The sequence below is a fragment of the Lepidochelys kempii genome, chromosome 2 (genome assembly GCF_965140285.1).
Source record: "Lepidochelys kempii isolate rLepKem1 chromosome 2, rLepKem1.hap1, whole genome shotgun sequence".
In the NCBI taxonomy this organism is placed as follows: Eukaryota; Metazoa; Chordata; order Testudines; family Cheloniidae; genus Lepidochelys; species Lepidochelys kempii.
The window spans coordinates 235945315-235961976 of NC_136381.1; the positions used below are offsets into that span (position 1 = coordinate 235945315).

Here is a 16662-nt window from a genome sequence, read left to right on the forward strand (position 1 = left end):
AAGAAACGTATAAGAAAAGATATATAGGGAAGCAAGCAGGCTAGCCTTAGATGTATCTCATGTACGTGTTATGTACGTCAGTTCATTGCCAGGACACTTCTGTGGTTGAATTATGTACCTGTGGTCAGAACTTCCCTTTAAACTCTATCTTCAGCTCCCCAAATACTTGGCATTTTCCATTGGACCATTTATCGGTGCAAAGTTTATCTGTTCAAAGTTCATAGGCCTCAAGCCTTATGCTAACTTGCTGAAGCTAATGTCTTACAGGATGTAGGCCTGTAGGTTTCTCGCATTACTGCTGAATATAATGCAAAGCAGAATATAATGCAAAGCACTAAATATAATAAAGGCAAGCTAGCCCACTGGGCTACAGTAGCAGTGAATATAACAAAGGCAAACTAGCCCACTGGGCTACAAGAAGGTCAACATGTTGTCTAGGTTAGGGTGTCTTTTATCTGTATCTTTTAACTGTGTCTTTTATCAGTCTTTTATATAACATTCACAGGAAAACTAGATAAAAGAGATTACAAATAACAAATAAAACATATTTCTTCACTGAAAATTAAACTAATATAGAATTTTATTTGAAAAAATATGTGAATTATATAGATGAAAAATTCCTTAAATGTAAGAACTTGCTAAAATTCTATTATATTTGTATAATTAGCTATTTTTCTTTCTCTGAATAAGGTGGACTTGTTTCACTTCCTTCTTCTAGGCATCTACATTTTCTTCTCAGGGTAAAAAAAATTCTTTGCAAGGCAGTTCTTACTTATTTGCAATATAGATAATTTTGTGCTTCTCAATTATACTAATGTCATGCTCCAGTTGTTTCATCTGTGCTTCCAGCCTTTCTTTACGAATCTTCTTTGGTAAGGTGTCTATGTCTACCGAAAGGCCCTGGAACTCATGATGTACCTCTTCCCAATTCTTTTTCAGACCCTAAATCCATTTTATGAAAAGAAAACTTATGAGAATAATTTATTTTGTTGAAATGCTATATTTATATAAAGTATTTAGCAATTTTAACAAACATTTTGCCCTATGATATGTGCTCACCCCCCCAGTAACAATCAACAGAAGTTAAAATAATTGATTAACATCTGGATAATATTTAATGTGGCCAAATAACTGGGCACAATTCATTAATCTCTTAAAAGTCAATGTAATAATAGCAAGGATGAATTTGGCCTGGTGTCCTAAAATAAGTAGGGTGATCTAAGCAATGCTTACATTTTAATGGAACATTAATATATTACAGATTTAAAATGGTATTCTAAAGTGACTACATTTGGCATTACAAGACTTGCTTTATCTGTGTACTTGTAGCATGTATCTGTACATGGCTGTGTTTTATTTGTGATGGGTATTTTCAAAATCTTTAATGATAATCTGGTAATGTAATCTGTAAATTATTTTTTTTTTAAAAAAAGACTATGGCAGCATGTGCATCTAAAGGCAGAATTTGGACCTGTTTAGTTGCTGGTTTGTAATGTTATTTTTCTCTACAATCAAAAGCAGTAAAATATGTGTATGAAGCTAGTAGTAATTCAGCAGACATGAGGCATTCTTTACTGTTTTGTATTTAAATATGAAAATGAATACAGGATTTCTGAAACCCTCCTAGAAGAGTCATTAATTTTTGTCATTTAGAGGCACCTTTTAATGTGTGCAATTCAGATCTGATCTGCACCACTGAAGACAATGGGAGTTTTCACACGGACTTCAGTGTATAGACCTATCGGTGTTTACTTCCTCCCTGGAGAAGCGGGGAGCCCAAAACACAGAGTCAAAATCTCCCTCCAGGGCTGCTCCAGAGGCAGCATAACAATGTGCTGATCCTTCTTATGGGCAAGATTGTAAACTGATGACCTAACCCTATATAAAAAATTATGAATTCTGAATCACTGAGACAAATATACTGAATCTATTCTCAAAGCTTTTTTTCCTCATAAAGAGTATACCCAAAGTAAGTGAAATTGAAAGAAATTTCAGATTTTTGTCTCTAATTATTTCCATTTATTTGTTGTGACATCATAAAGAATTTAAAAGAAGATATTGGATTATCCAAATAAAATAAGTATCTGAAAAATTCTTAACTAGCAAAAAGTACTTCTTTCGTCACACTCTGATATCTGACAAATGTCAGAACAGAATGTTATCAAACAAAAAGAAAAAGCAAGAGAAATTCCAGCCCAGATGGTAGGGTTCCCCCCAAATAAATGTTACAAAGGGCCAATAAATAGGCACTTACAATGAACATGCTTCCTCTATAACTATTATTGTGAGGTTATAAATAAAAGACTCACCACTTTCACAATCCATGGTGAAAACTGAGAAATAGTAGTAGCCTTCTCTCTTTTGCTTTACACAATTTTGCCATTATTGGTGCGGGAGCCTTCTTGTTGACAGCTCCTGACATCTCTGACAGTCTTCTGTCTGTATCTCTCCACCTCACACCTTGTTTCAAGTCTCAGCTGAAAATGTCTCTTTTTCCCCTTGCCTATACCTCTTTATTTCTCTCTCCCTCTGATATTATTGTTATCTAACCCTTTCCCCTGTATTATCTAACACTGGAAAACATTTTGGAATACATGTTGTATGAAATACACTATACATTAAACATGGGGTGTCATGAATTTGGAAAAAAAGAAGAAGTTGTATTTATCTAAGACTCAAAGACACTAATCCTGCAGCTGGATCCCTGGTGTTGAATCCCTGTAGCTGCCTGGAGCTTCACTGACTTCACTGAAGCTGTGGGGGAAGGGATCCAGAACTGGAGCCCCAGATGGGAGATACCTGTAAAATTGAACTTTAGAACATCCTGAACCTGTGAAATTTGAGTCAGATCAGATTGTTTGCCCAGCCCTACCTATAATTATTCTCGAGCTCCATCTAGTGAAAAGCTAGCCAATCCAAATGCATTGTTTCTTGTGCACCATAGTACTTTGATACATTGTATACTTTTCTGTTACTTATATGGAAATACAAATCTAATTTGTCTTTTGTACTTACCACTATGAAACCTAAATCAAAATGCATACCTGTAGGAGACTTTCCCTTTCTTCATCAGAGAGCCGTTTCATGGCTTTTTGCCTCAGAGTCTCCTTGACATACGCATCATACTCTTCTTGGGCTCTCTTTACTTCCTCGCTTCGCTTAATTACATATTTGGGAGTAAGACCATAATCCTGAAATATCAAGGGAAAAGTTCCCTATAGAAACTTATAAGAAGAAATCAATGAACAATATGATATAAATATTATCAGTAATGGTATTTTAAATTTATCAAGGTAGATTTGAATATGGTTTATTACTATTGAACAAAAAAAATCATGTCAGGGCCACCATCTTCTGAAAAGCATCAAGCCTGATTCTTCTGTAGTCCGTCCAAAGCCTGTGAAAATGATTCTCATCAATTTTATGTATAAGGCCTCAGAACCAGATGGAAGTAAAAATGGAAACCTCCATATCTAAGGATTGATAGAAGACTCACCTATTGAACAGTTTTAGACCAGTTAACCATAGTGCAACTAGTTTATATCAATACTTCATGACATCAAATGCCATACTTTGAAATGTGCATTCCTTTGCTTTTCATGTGTACAGATTTTTGTTATAACATTATATACCATACAAAAAAGTCAAAATGTTTAATATAATGTGTTGCACAATGTCTCAGTTATGCCTGAGAGACATAGTTTTGCATTAGGAGTGATATACAAGCCCAGCAGTTTCTCTGGGCAGGATTGTGTTTCAAGAAGGTACACTTCCTTCCCAGATGTGCAGGGGGAACACGCCCACTACATCATCCTTTACATCTTTGGGGTGGCTTGTGACCCAATGGGTGCTGGGAGAGACAGTGACCGTGCTTGGCTATTGTATTGGTGGTGCAAAGGATAGGAACGTTTTTTGCTCCTTCCTCTGTATTTGTTCACTTGCCCACCTACTAGGCACGAGGTCCCTTTTAATTCCATAGGTAATATACAAAACAGACAAAAATTCCCTTGACTGGAATGTGGCTTTATATAGTAAAATTTACTTTCTAATGGATCTTTCAAATCTGCTATAAGTACTAGTGTAGTTTCAAATGTAAAATTCTGCATAAATTGGTGGGAAAGCAAACATAATGAACGCAATTTCCTTTGCGATATTTTGTAAGGTTTTTCAAATTAATATCTTGTTCTGTATAGCAATTCTGCATTTCTTGCAAGTTTTATGATTTGAAGATGGATTGCTGCTCTTTTGGACATAAAACAGGTACTCATTTGTATGGAAATGTGTGTGACTGGGTAAAATAGACAGCATACAGCAGTTTACTCAGCCTTATCTAATTTTTGCAGATGAGAGTATAAGGATATTATTAATCCTAATCAGTGTTCACGTCACCTTTCATAAAGATCCAATGATTTAGATGTGAGCTGATATTTATGGATACTAGGCAAATGTATCAGGAGGAGACATATACCAGTAACATTGTGGATTGTAAACTGTAGTTGGTAGAGATTTTGCAACCAATTAATATTTCAATTTTAGCTTTTTTTGTTACACTGGAGGCTCAGGGTCCTCTGAAGGCTGAGAATCCCAGATATTTTTCTGCTTTATTTCCTCCCCCCCTTTGGCCCAAAGCTACATATCACGATGACCATCCAGTGAATGGAAAGTTTGGGCTCTATCAGAAGCCTACCAACACCACTCCTGAAATGGCACAGGGTCACTGCAGAGCAACATGAAGCGCTGTTTCCCCAGTGACTGAGCATACTGCCTTTGCAATGCTCCTCAGCTGGCCTAGGAGAGAAGTGAGAGTGAGTCAACTCTGAAGCTTGGTCTACACTACAGAGTTAGGTTGATGCAAGGCAGCTTATGTTGACCTAATCAGGTCGGTGTACACACTACAGTTTTGCTCCTGCTGATGTAACTGCCCTACTACACTAACATGATAACTCCACCTCCATGAGAGGCATAGGGCCCATGTAGGTATAGTTAGGGCAATGTAATGTCTGTGTAGACACTGTGTTACTTACATCGGCTGTTGGCTGTCATTCTTGTGAATTTCACAGCTCCATGCTGAAGCTGTGAAATTGATAAGAAAGTCGGGCTGTCATTGGAGGCAAGTGAGGGGCTCTAGCTAGAGCCTGGCTTCCCCCAGGCTTCCCGTTGGGCTGTGCCCACCTGGCTCTCTGCTGCCAGCTGGACAGCTGCCCAGAGGCTCCCAGCTCCCCACAGGGAGCCCTGGTGTTGCCTGGAGGCTCCCAGCTCTTCTCGACTGGGAGCTCAGCTGTTCCCTCGGGCTCTCAGCTCCCCACTGCAGCTGGGCTCCCAGAGGGGAGCTCTGGGCCTGGAGTCTGGGCAGCTCCTGATGGGAGCCGGAAGCCTCAGTGCAGCCACCGGGCTCCCCGTGGGGATCAGGAGTCTCGGGGCAGCTGCCATGCTCCCCACGGGGAGACACCAGGCAGCAACTGGGCTCCCCATTACTGCTGTGGTTGTTAAGTTGACCTTACATAGGTCGACTTACCTTTTTAGTGTAGACATGCCCTGATACTCCACAGGATAGCATGTTGTGCAAATTTCAAGCTTGTTTTTGGTGAAAACGTAATGAAAATTAATTTACACAGAAAAAAGTAATTAGAGAGCCAAACCCTGGGAAATGGAGCAAAGATGAGTAAAAGGTCTTTGCTACATCCTAAAATGTTACACAGCTGAAAATCGGACTTGTAAGCACGTCCAAGCGGCTAGGACATGGATGTTACTATAGGATATGGGGAAGTAGCCGGCCACTCTTCTCCCTCCATGACTGGGGTTTGATGCAGTGATATACCACAAAGATCTCCTCTATGACAGTGGTTCTCAATTGGGTGAACACAGAAGTCTTCCAGGGGGTACATCAACTCATCTAGATATTTGCCTAGTTTTACAATAGGCTACATAATAAGCACTAGCAAAGTTAGTACATACTAAAATTTCATACAATGATTTGTTTATACTGCTCTATATACTATACACTGAAATGTAATATTTATATTCCAATTGATTTATTTTATAATTATATGGTAAAGGTGAGAAAGTAAGCAATTTTTCAGTAATAGTGTGCTGACACTTGTATTTTTATGTCTGATTTTGTAAGCAAGTAGTTTTTAAGTGATATGAAACTTGGGATACGCAAGACAAATCAGACTCCTGAAAGGGATATAGTAGTCTGGAAAGGTTGAGAGCCAATGCTCTATGACATCCATAGTTGTGCAGAGTCCTTGTAAAAAGTATCTCTCTGGGGCACCTCCCTAGCGAGGCTAGGGCTGCTCAGCAGGTCCAGTTCCCACCACGGGATTGGCCCAGTACAGGCTACAGAGTCTTAGTCCCTGGCAGCGGGCCCTGCCCTTGTGGGCTTGCTTACTTTGTTTACAGGTGGGGGAAAAGCAAAAGTTCAGATTCAACACAAAACAAGCTCCTCCTGGCGTCAATAAAAAGCAAAAGTGTCTGTGGCACCACCTTACTTCAGGGGTGCCTGGGCAGCAGCTTTGTCAGATGTTCTTATGGCTGAGTAGCCAAATCAATTTCTCTCTATAGGGCTTGCCCCTGGGGTTCACTGGGAGTGTTTCTGCGTGAGGGTTCCCTGTGCTATTTCAGAAACCACTCCAGTTGCTCCCTTCTCAGGGCTTCCCCCCTTGCATACTGCAGCTTCCTCATTTTACAGCCTTCCTCCCTAACATGCATGACTGGCAGGGCCAGAGGGGCGGGGCAACCTTAGCACACAGAGCAGCCCAAGCCCCTTTCCTGTCAGTGCAGGGTTTATACATGCCTTCACATACCCTCCCACTCAAAAATGACACCCGGGATTCATGTTGTGCATTGTGCATGCTGTCCTTGTCAGTTGTAGTGTCTGTATCTTGAGAAAAGAAATCCGTGTTTGTATGAGCCTTGCCTGCTCTGTGGGACATCTGTACAGTTGTAGAACTAGGTACCAATGCATGATCCTCGTGTTTGTGTCTTTCCTTATGTGCAGTCATCAGTCCATAATCAGCAAAAAGGAGGTCCCCAATAAGTAATAACGTAAAGTATCCATGGCCCACTTGATACCCACAGTTTCCTTTTTTATTACTGAGTATGCCTTTTCATAAATAATTTTTGAAATAATTTTTGACTCAGGTACAGTATGGGGTGTTCCTCTCCGCCGATGTCCTGTGAGTACTGCCCCAAGCCCCACATTAATTGTGTCCATCTAATTAGTTTGAAAACTGTGGGTTGAAGAGCATCTGTTTGCATCATAAGCTCTCTTGTAATGTTCTAAAGGCCTTACTGCAAGCATCAAACCACTGCATCTTCTGTGGTTTCCCATCCCTCATCAGGTCTGTGAGGGAGGCTGGGTGGTTGCAAAGTTTGGCATGAAGTGCCTGTAACATCCAGGCAAACCCAGAAATTGTCTAACTTGCTTCTTGGTCATGGGCCTCAGATAGTTGGCTAAAGCCTGTACCTTGTCCACGAGTGGGCATATATGTTCACCTCCACCATATTCCCAAGTAGGTGGCATCAGAGTTCCCAATCTTGCACTTAGCTGGATTGACAGTTAGGCTATTGCTGGCGACTGACTGCAATATTTCGGTAACACGGCCAAGATGGCTGTCCAAATCTTGGCTATATATAATTATAGCAGTGGCTTATCTGAATAAGCAGTGGCTTATCGCCCACATAGGAGGAGGACCTGGCTCACTAGTCTTTGAAAGGTCGCCACAGCTCCATGTAGCCCATATGGCATTGTTCAAGAGTGGTACAGCCTGACTAGTGGGCAAATGCAGTTTTCTCTCTGGACTCCAGAGTCCATGGAATCTACCCCATACCTTTTTGTAAGATTAATTGTATATCTGTACCTTGCTGCCCCAAAATGTTCCAGTAGCATACCTACCCTAGGCATGGGGCAATAGGTGCCAACTCCATGGGTGCTCCAAAAAATAGCAGGTACTCAGCACCCACCGGCAGCCCCATGGATCAGCTTCTCCCCCTCCTTCCCAGCGCCTCCTGACTGCCACGATCAGCTGTTCAGCGGCATGAACGAGGTGTTGGAGGGGAGGGGAGGAGCGGGGGCTGGGCATGCTCAGGGGAGGGGGTTGAACAGGGCAGTATGAGGTGGGGCAAAAGTGGGAAGAGGTGGGGGAGGGGTTGGGAGATGGAGCGGAGTGGGGGCAGGGCTGGGGCAGGTGTCGAGTACCCGCCCCGGCAAATCACAAAGTTGGTGCCTCTGCATGGGGCATGTATCAAACTTGAAAACTGCACTGACTTTATGGAAATTAATGCAAAATCTCATCATACCACTGGGTTTTGGGATGACAACTATGGGGCTTCACTATTCACTGTGTGACTCCTCCACCATGCCCAAGTCCAGCATAGTTTGGAGTTCAGCCTTGATGGTGTCCCACATCCTCCTGAGTAAAGGTCAAACAGTCTCTCTTACCATCCATTCAGGTTCCATCTGAATGTGATGGTATGTCCTGGAAGGACTGAAAATGCCTGGGGGAATGCTTGTATTAACAAGTCCAGATGAGTCTTTTGATATGCCCTTAGGGTCTCCCCCTTCTCGACAGAACTGATCCTTTCCATTGTCGGGATCTTGGTACCCAGCTCAGGGTCTGGGGTAAGGGGAGTGATTAAAAGGGCCTCCCTATCATGCCAGGCCTTCAGTAAATTGACATGATAGATTGAGTTTCTATCCTTTTCCCCGGATGCTGTATCACATAATCTAGGGGCCTACCTGATGCAGTACCTTGAAAGGCCCTTGCCATTGGGGTAATAACTTGGACTCAAACTTGACAACAGTAGGACTACTCAGTTGCCTGGCTTGAACATGTGTAGTCCCGCTCCTTGCTTGTAGGCTGCCTCCTCACATTGTTGGGCCTTCTGTAGGTTTTCGCAAGTGAAGGTCCTCAACCTTTTAATAAGCTCACGCAGCTGGAGGACATATTGCACCAAGTTTTCTGCCTCTGGTTCTCAGTTTTCCCACGACTCCTATAACAAATTGAGGATGCTTCTGCATTGCCACCATACAATATCTTGAAAGGGGAAAAGTCCATAGAGGGCAGGGTACTTCTGAGATGGCAAACAGTAGTGGGGGCAATAGTTCGTCCCATCATTTGGGGTTAGTGGTGACAAACTTCCTCAACATCTTTTTGAGGGTTTTGATGAAACGTTCCACCAAGTGGTCTATTTAGGGATGGAAGACTGATATTTTCAATTTCTCTATCTTCAAAAGCTTACACAGCTCTCGCATCAACTGGGATGTAAGGTTGGGCCCTTGATCTGTCAAGATTTCCCACAACAGGCCTACCCTGGCAAACACCTTCATCAGCTCACTGACTATTGTGCTCATGTTAATCGATCACAGGGGAATGGCTTCCAGGTAATGTGTTGCATACACCAATTACCACTAAAATATATTGATGGCCCACTGAACTATTTTTTAAGGGGCCAACTAGATCCAATCATATCCTATCAAAAGGGGTTTCCATTAGGAGCAGTGGAATGAGGGATGACCACCTGGACAGCTGGCAGTTCGGACAAGAAGCACAATAGTCCGCACATCTTGAAATGCTCTGCGCCAGCAAAAGTATCCTGTGAAGCAGTCAAAGGTTTTCTCCCTCCCGAAATGTCCTGCACAGGGGACCTCATGGGCCAACCCTAGTACCTCCCACTGATAAATGTTAGGGACTAGCAGCTGGACCCTGTTTTGCTTTTTGTGATAGAGCCATTCCCCTCATAGCTTGAAGTGGGGCCACTGTCTCTCCTTCTGGGGTCTACTACCTCCACATTGACTGTAGCTAATTTGTTGCATATCCACGAAAGGGTGGGATCTACCTGCTCTTCCCTCACAAAACTGGTGTCTCGGGCAAGGATATTGGCCCAGGCACTGTATGTCTCATCCTTGGGTGAGGGGTAAGAATGGGGTAACGGGCAAGAATGGGGTAAGGGGCAAGACCCCCAGTCTGAAGGTCCTTCATCAGGGTCTTCAAGTTCAATTACCCTAACCCACTCTACTTTTGTAGGGGCATGTCCTAGATTCCAAGGCTGGGGTTTTGCCTGTTCTGGCAAGATCTCGCTGAAGTGTTCCTAGTCTCTGCCTAGCATGACTGGATAGGACAGTGGTCAGTAACCTTCAGCATGTGGCCCATCAGGGTAATCCACTGGCGGGCCACAAGACATTTTGTTTACGTTGACCGTCTGCAGGCATGGTCCCCCACAGCTCCCAGTGGTAGTAGTTTGCCTTTCCCGGCCAATGGGAGCTGCAGGAAGCGGTGCAGGCCAGGAACCACCCCCCTGCAAATCCATGGATATCCGCTTCATATCTGCATCCGCAGATGTGGACCATTTTTGTGGACAGTGGATTGGATGCAGATCCAACTGTGCGGGACTCTACTCACCGGCGGTGCCTGGCCCGTGGCGCCTGATTCGGGCAGCGTGCTCGGAGCTGGTGGCCAGCAGCCAGTGGCTGGGCGGCAGGCCGGAGTCAGGGCTCTCCAGCAGCCACTTGCTGCGCTGCTTCCTGTTCAGCAGCTCAGGCCCCTGGGGCAGCACCAATGTCCCCACCATGGCCTGGCCCGCCTAGGAAGCACTGGCTGCGCTCCCAGCCTGCCAGCTCCTGGGCAGCAGGGCCTGCCCCCAGCTGCAGGGATTGGAGCAGGCGGGGCTCTGGCACCCCACCCCTCTACCCTGCTGTGATGCAACACGCATTGGTGCTGTCGTGTCATGTGCCGTTATTCGCGAGCCCCCAGGATCAACATGCGATGTGACGCCCCTTCCCCCCAGCCCCTGCCCCCACACTGCCCCTTGTCATCGAGACCCCACCCTTGCACCGCACCTTACCCCTGTCCCTGCCCTCGCACCCCCTCTTCCCTGCAAGACCCCACCCCTCCACTCACTCATCTCTGCTCCCTGTCCCCACCCCACTAGCACTTGTGACACGGGTTGCTGTTGCAGGTGCGGATACACATAAAAGACGGATAGCGGATCGCGGGTCGATTCTGGTGGATGTGGAGCCACATTTTTGTATCTGCGCAGGGCTCTGAGCATAAGGGCTCCTCTTCCTGTTTCAGGAGCCACTCTACTTTCCCTTCTTGGGGCTTTCTCCCTTGCGGACTACAGCTTCCTCCTTTTAAAGCCCTTCTCCCTACCATTCATGATTGGCAGGGCTAGAGGGTCAGAGCAACCTTAGTACACAGACTCTCCTAGACCTCTTTCCGTTCAGTGAGGGGTTTATACACTGCATCACAGTCCCTCTGTGTAGTGTCTGATGCTTGTCTTTTCCTCCTGCACAGTCATCATGTAGGGCCTGATTTTTCACTGACTTGCACTTTGAGTAGCCAGCCATTTACTCCTCTGCAGTCTTGCCTTTCTGATTTGATAGCACTTTATACCCTCACTACACAGTTGTAAATGACTAGTCAAGGTGCAAAATTCTGGAGAATCAGGACTAGTATTTTTTTTAGCTGCTTTGGAGCCCAATGGAGGCTGCACAAGGATATGGCCTTGTAAATGGAGTTTCATAATAAAGGAGTTTCAATATGCACTACAATACACTGAAAAAGTTTAGGATTTTCATTTCTGCTTCACTAGAAATGGAGTTTTCATTGTATTATTTCTGAATTTGGCTCATACTGGAAGATATGTTGTCAGCTGTTAGGTGATAGTCCTTGTAAAAATATGGCTCTTGGTAGTATGTACAGCAATGCCCATTCTACTTCAAATAATTTAAAATCTCAACCCTGTCATTAATAATATTACATACAACTCCCTCCAAAAAAAACCTACATTAAAAGAATGTTATGCAGCTTTCAGGGTCATGCACTCAACAGTTAGAAAATGCCAGAACTGATGTATCACAGTAGAGAACTCTCTGCAACTCTGTACCCTCTTTTTGTCCTGGGGTGGAGCCCCACAATTCTCCCACTCTTAGACCAGGATCCTGGGGTTACAGCTCCTTGTGTATCTCCCACAATTACTCAGCAGGCCTGAGTGAGTTCAGCCTCTGCAATTCTTCCCTTAGGGAGCTTGTGACTAGAGTTTGTTGGAAGTTTCCTAACAAAAACGTTTAGCTTGAAAATGCCAATCTATGGATCCCAAAATGTTTCACAAAAACACGTGGAAACCTGCAGCACGGAGCCTGGAATTCCTGTGAGCCCCAGGTTCCAGCTCAGTCATTGCTACTCAGGCTTCAAGTAAGGATCCTGGCAGCTCTGAAAGCCTTGATAGCTCCAGCTCAATCCCTGACTGTCAGGGTTGAGGCACCAGGCACTGCAGCAAGGGAGCCTAAAAGCCCTGAGAGCCCCAACTTGAGCTGGGGTTTTCAGGGCTTCTGGACTCTCTGGTCCTGAACTGGACTCTTGGGCCAGCTGGCTCCAGTGGCTCCGGAAGTTGGGCAGCCTGGAGGGCCAGCTGGCCCAGGAGTTTGGAAGCTCTGGAGCCCACAGCTCCGGGACAGTCTGTATGGTGGGGCTGCCCTGGAGCCACAAACCCTGGAAGTCATGGGATCTTCTTATATGTTTCTTCTGAGTTTCACTGCTGCCCGGTCTAGTCTCTTTAAGGACTGCCATTCAGGGATTACAGTGGTGAAGATGACATGAATCATGTCAATTTCACTTAGCTCTTCAGAATGTTCATAGTTGGTTATTATTTTGGCATGCTGCCAAAGGTTTGTTGACAATACAAGAGAAGGAGAAGGAGACTACTCAAAATCTTATATCTGATCCAAACCTGAACAACATTTCATGGTAAAAAGAAAAGGCACTTCTCTCATCCTAGGGCTTTCTCCCTGATGAATTTCAAATGTCTACTGCAAACAATGGACTATTAGAAATTCTCAGAAAAAGTCAGATGCATCTTTTAAAATGAAAAGTGTTAGGCAACCCAAGTATAACTCCCCCTATAATTTAACAAAACATACCTTTTTATTAATGTATTTTGGGACAAGTCCTGAAGTTTCAAGGAGATATTTGTGTCCTTGTCTCGTGTCAACACAAATAGGTTGAGGCTTCTTAGCCACTCCCATGATAACATCTGCTGCATTTGTATTTATGAAATTCTTTTTACTTTGAATTCCCATAAGTGGGTGATCTGTCACATGTGGCACTGATGGTATTGTTAGTAACCTCTTTCTTCCTTCATCTCTTTTTCCTGTGGAATTAAGCATATGAACATCCTTATAGCTAGTATAAAGCAGTAAGTAATTTTCCAATGTCAGCATTCTCCAGTATCTCAAGTGGGAGAAACAACTAAAACTGAAAGAAAACACGTACAGAGTTATTCTTAAATTAAAATCAACTTTGTTAACAACATAAGAATGGCTTGGGGAACTACTGTAATGAAAAGCTACTTAAAGTTTGTTGGACCAAAAACCTACAGAAAATCTACATAGCTTCTGATCAGGTTTTACACTGTAAAATCCATTTAAAAGTACTATTGTGTAAGACTTGATCCATATTTTTTCTGCTAGCTGTAGGAGAATTATACTACTTAACTTATGTTTTACCGTCCTCAAAGAAATATTTTTAAAATATGTATAATATTTTATAAAATTAAACATGTGCATTACTTTACATGGAAGAGAAAAATTAAATGTTTATATTTACATATTTTAGCTCTCATTAATACGTTTTGTCTTTTTAAAAAATAAGTTACCCAAATGGTCTCATTTTGCTCTTCATTTAATCTACCTTCCTATCCGCTCTGTTCCTCTACCTGTTCCTAAACCCATGCAAATGCTTGCCTGATCCTCCTCTCTCCCTACGCATTCTGCTCATGCTTTTGGCTTCCTTCTCCCTTGAACATGCTGTCAAGTTGTCTCATTCCCTCTCTCACAGAAAGACCGCTGGCAGTTCTAGTCCTACTGAGAGCTTCAGTCACTGAAGGTAGCTTCTGTTTCCTCTCCTCCTCCTGTGTGACAGCAGCCCACTAGTGAAAGCTGTAGTGATGGCTCATCCTCTTTGTTTTCAGCTGCTTTTACAACTGCAGAGGCAGCTGGAAGCAAGGAGAAGAGGCAGTACCAACTAACCAACCAGCTCTCTGTGAGCCACCAGTAAGTGTTCAGTGGGCCACTAGTGGGCCACAGACCAGAGTTTGAGAACTAATAGAAGTATGTTTCTGTACAATGGATTATGTGGTAAAAGGCTAACAGTAAAAGTAGCTTTTGTAAAACTTTTGGGAGGTATTGTCATTCAAGAGAGTAGCTGTTTTATTAGTAATACCTTCAATTCTTGACATATTACATTTAGGCACTACAGCACATATAGTACATACCTTCTTTGTAATTCTGCTTCTTTGAACTGGTCATTACACAGGATTCTCACTCTTGGGTCTCATACATTTAGACAGAGACTGACTGGGAACTCTCAAAACTAAGGAGTTTTTGAGGGTTGCACCCTTAGCATACCCATTCACCAATGCCAACAGGTATAACACTCTTCTCCAGCAGCACGAGTGGCAGAACACAGTAGAGCACTCAACTGTCATTCCTTTTTGGAGCAAAAAGGTGAAACATTCAACTAAGTACATCCATACAGGCAAAATCCCTCAGAACTGAAAACCCCAAACACTGTTAGGAGGTGGAAGAGTGAGTAAAAATCCTGGGAGACTATATCAGTAAAGAAGCATAATTACAATGTAAGTGATTTCTCCTTCTTTAAAGATACCATCATCCAGGATTCTCACTCTCATAGTGCACATAGCTTGAGGGATTGTGCTTTCTACTAAAAGTTCACACACTGCATCCGGCAGTGATGAAAATATCAATCCATGTTATATAAACAACTAGTAAGGTTTCTTTCCATTCTTTCCTTTTTTTAAATAAGGGAAAGGAAGGATCAGGAACCTCCAAAGACCATCAGCCAAAAAACCAAAGATCTTCCAGACTGAATCCAATAAAAAGAAAATTTGCCAACCTAAACAAGGGCTAGCACAAAAGAAACAAATATCTAAACAGTGGGAGACTTTACACCTCTTTACTTCAGAGGTATAGGCCGAGGAAGCCAATGGAGGATTTACTGGTAGCAGAAGGATACAAGAAACATAAGCTACATAAACGCAAGCCAGAAGGGTCATGTAGCTACCTGCATTTGTCTACCTGCATCCCTGAGGTTCATAGCGAAAGATGTTTGCTCTACTTCTGATAGTGTAAGACAGGATGTGACCTTCTAAGTACCAGCTATCCAGATCATATTAATAAGAGATGGTAATAATTAGGGCCCTACCAAATTCATGGTCCATTTTGGTCAATTTCATGGTCATGGGATTTAAAAAAATATAAATTTCATGATTTCACATATTTAAATCCAAAATTTCATGGTGTTGTAACTATAAGGGTTTTGACCAAAAAGGGCGTTGGGCAGGGGTGGCAAGGTTATTGTAGGGAGGTCTTTGTATTGCCACCCTTACTCCTGTGCTGCTGCTGCCTTCGGAGCTGGGCAGCTGGAGAGCGGCAACTGCTAGCCAGGAGCCCAGCTCTGAACACCACTGACAAGAGCAGTGCAGAAGTAAGGATGGCATGGTACGGTATTGCTACCCTGATTTCTGCACTGCTGCCTTCAGAGTTGGGCCCTCAGCCAGCAGCTACCACTCCCCAGCTGCCCAGCTCTGGAGACAGCAGCACCGAAGTAAGGATAGCATGGTCTGGTATTGCCAATCTTACTTCCGTGTTGCCTTCAGAGCTGGGTGCCTAGCCAACAGCTGCCACTCTCCAGCCACCTAGCTTTGAAGGCAGTGCAGAAGTAAAGGTGGCAATACCATGACCCCCCTACAATAATCTTGCAAAGCCCCATAACTCTCCTTTGGATCAGGACCTCCTGTTTGAGAAATGCTGTTTTCACCCCTGAAATCTGTATAGTATAAAGGTAAAAGTACACAATACACCATATTTCATGGTCCATGAAGCATTTTTCACAGCCATTAATTTGGCAGGGCCCTAGTAATAGGCAATCCTTAGTCATGTTCTTTTTTAATAACAATACCCAAGAAACTGTTAGGAAAAAACAAGAGTTTGGATGGACTTCAACTGTCTCAAATCTGCTCTACACAGAACCCCAAGGATGTGTTGATGTCAAACTTTGGGAGAAGCATCTCACCAAGACCAGCACCCAGGCCTGGTGAAGCTTTGGCACTTATTAAACACTGAAAATTTAGACACATTCAAACTCTACTGGCTGTTTCACCTTTTATCTGTTGAGATATGTCACTAGACCTTGCTGTAGTCTTTCAGGGGGTCTCTGTTGCTCCCTGACCAGCTTTCTTTGGTTCGCCCCCACTCAGGACACTTTTTGGCTTCTGGCCTCTAATTCAGCCCAGTGGTCTGCTTCAGTCCCTATGGGCTGCATTTTTGAAGGCAGCATGGTAGAGGGGTGTGACCCCTTTATTGTTCCAGGCCTTTCTGACTCCTTTCCTTCTTTGAGCTCTCTCCTTTTACAGCAGGCCTTGTTTCTATTATTGGTTGCAGCTGAGTGCCTACCTCCACGATTGTCAGTTGTGGCAGCTGCATGGAGGTGTGGTGATGCTGCTTACCTGTAGGCAGGAGAAGCTCCCTCCCCGCCCCCCTTTTGCCTTTGTTCAGTATGGGGTTTGTAGACCCCATTACAAGGTACTTTCTATGTTCCCTACTGCTATAGCAGCCAAGTGATTCCTAATAATTAATTTATT

At 43.6% G+C, this 16662-nt stretch overlaps 1 protein-coding gene across 2 annotated transcripts in view; it reads right to left on the reverse strand.

Annotated features, from left to right (window-relative positions):
• Nucleotides 1-562: 562 nt before the first annotated feature.
• ENKUR (enkurin, TRPC channel interacting protein) overlaps nt 563-16662 on the reverse strand; it is a 32625-nt gene continuing 16525 nt past the window's right edge. For both annotated transcript variants that reach the window (XM_073334273.1, XM_073334274.1), the window contains 3 exons: nt 12923-13152; nt 3045-3191; nt 563-942 (listed from right to left, as the gene is read on the reverse strand). In XM_073334273.1, the coding sequence (XP_073190374.1) occupies nt 769-942; nt 3045-3191; nt 12923-13152 (551 nt within the window). In that variant the 3' untranslated portion in view covers nt 563-768. The remainder of the gene's footprint in view (nt 943-3044; nt 3192-12922; nt 13153-16662) is intronic.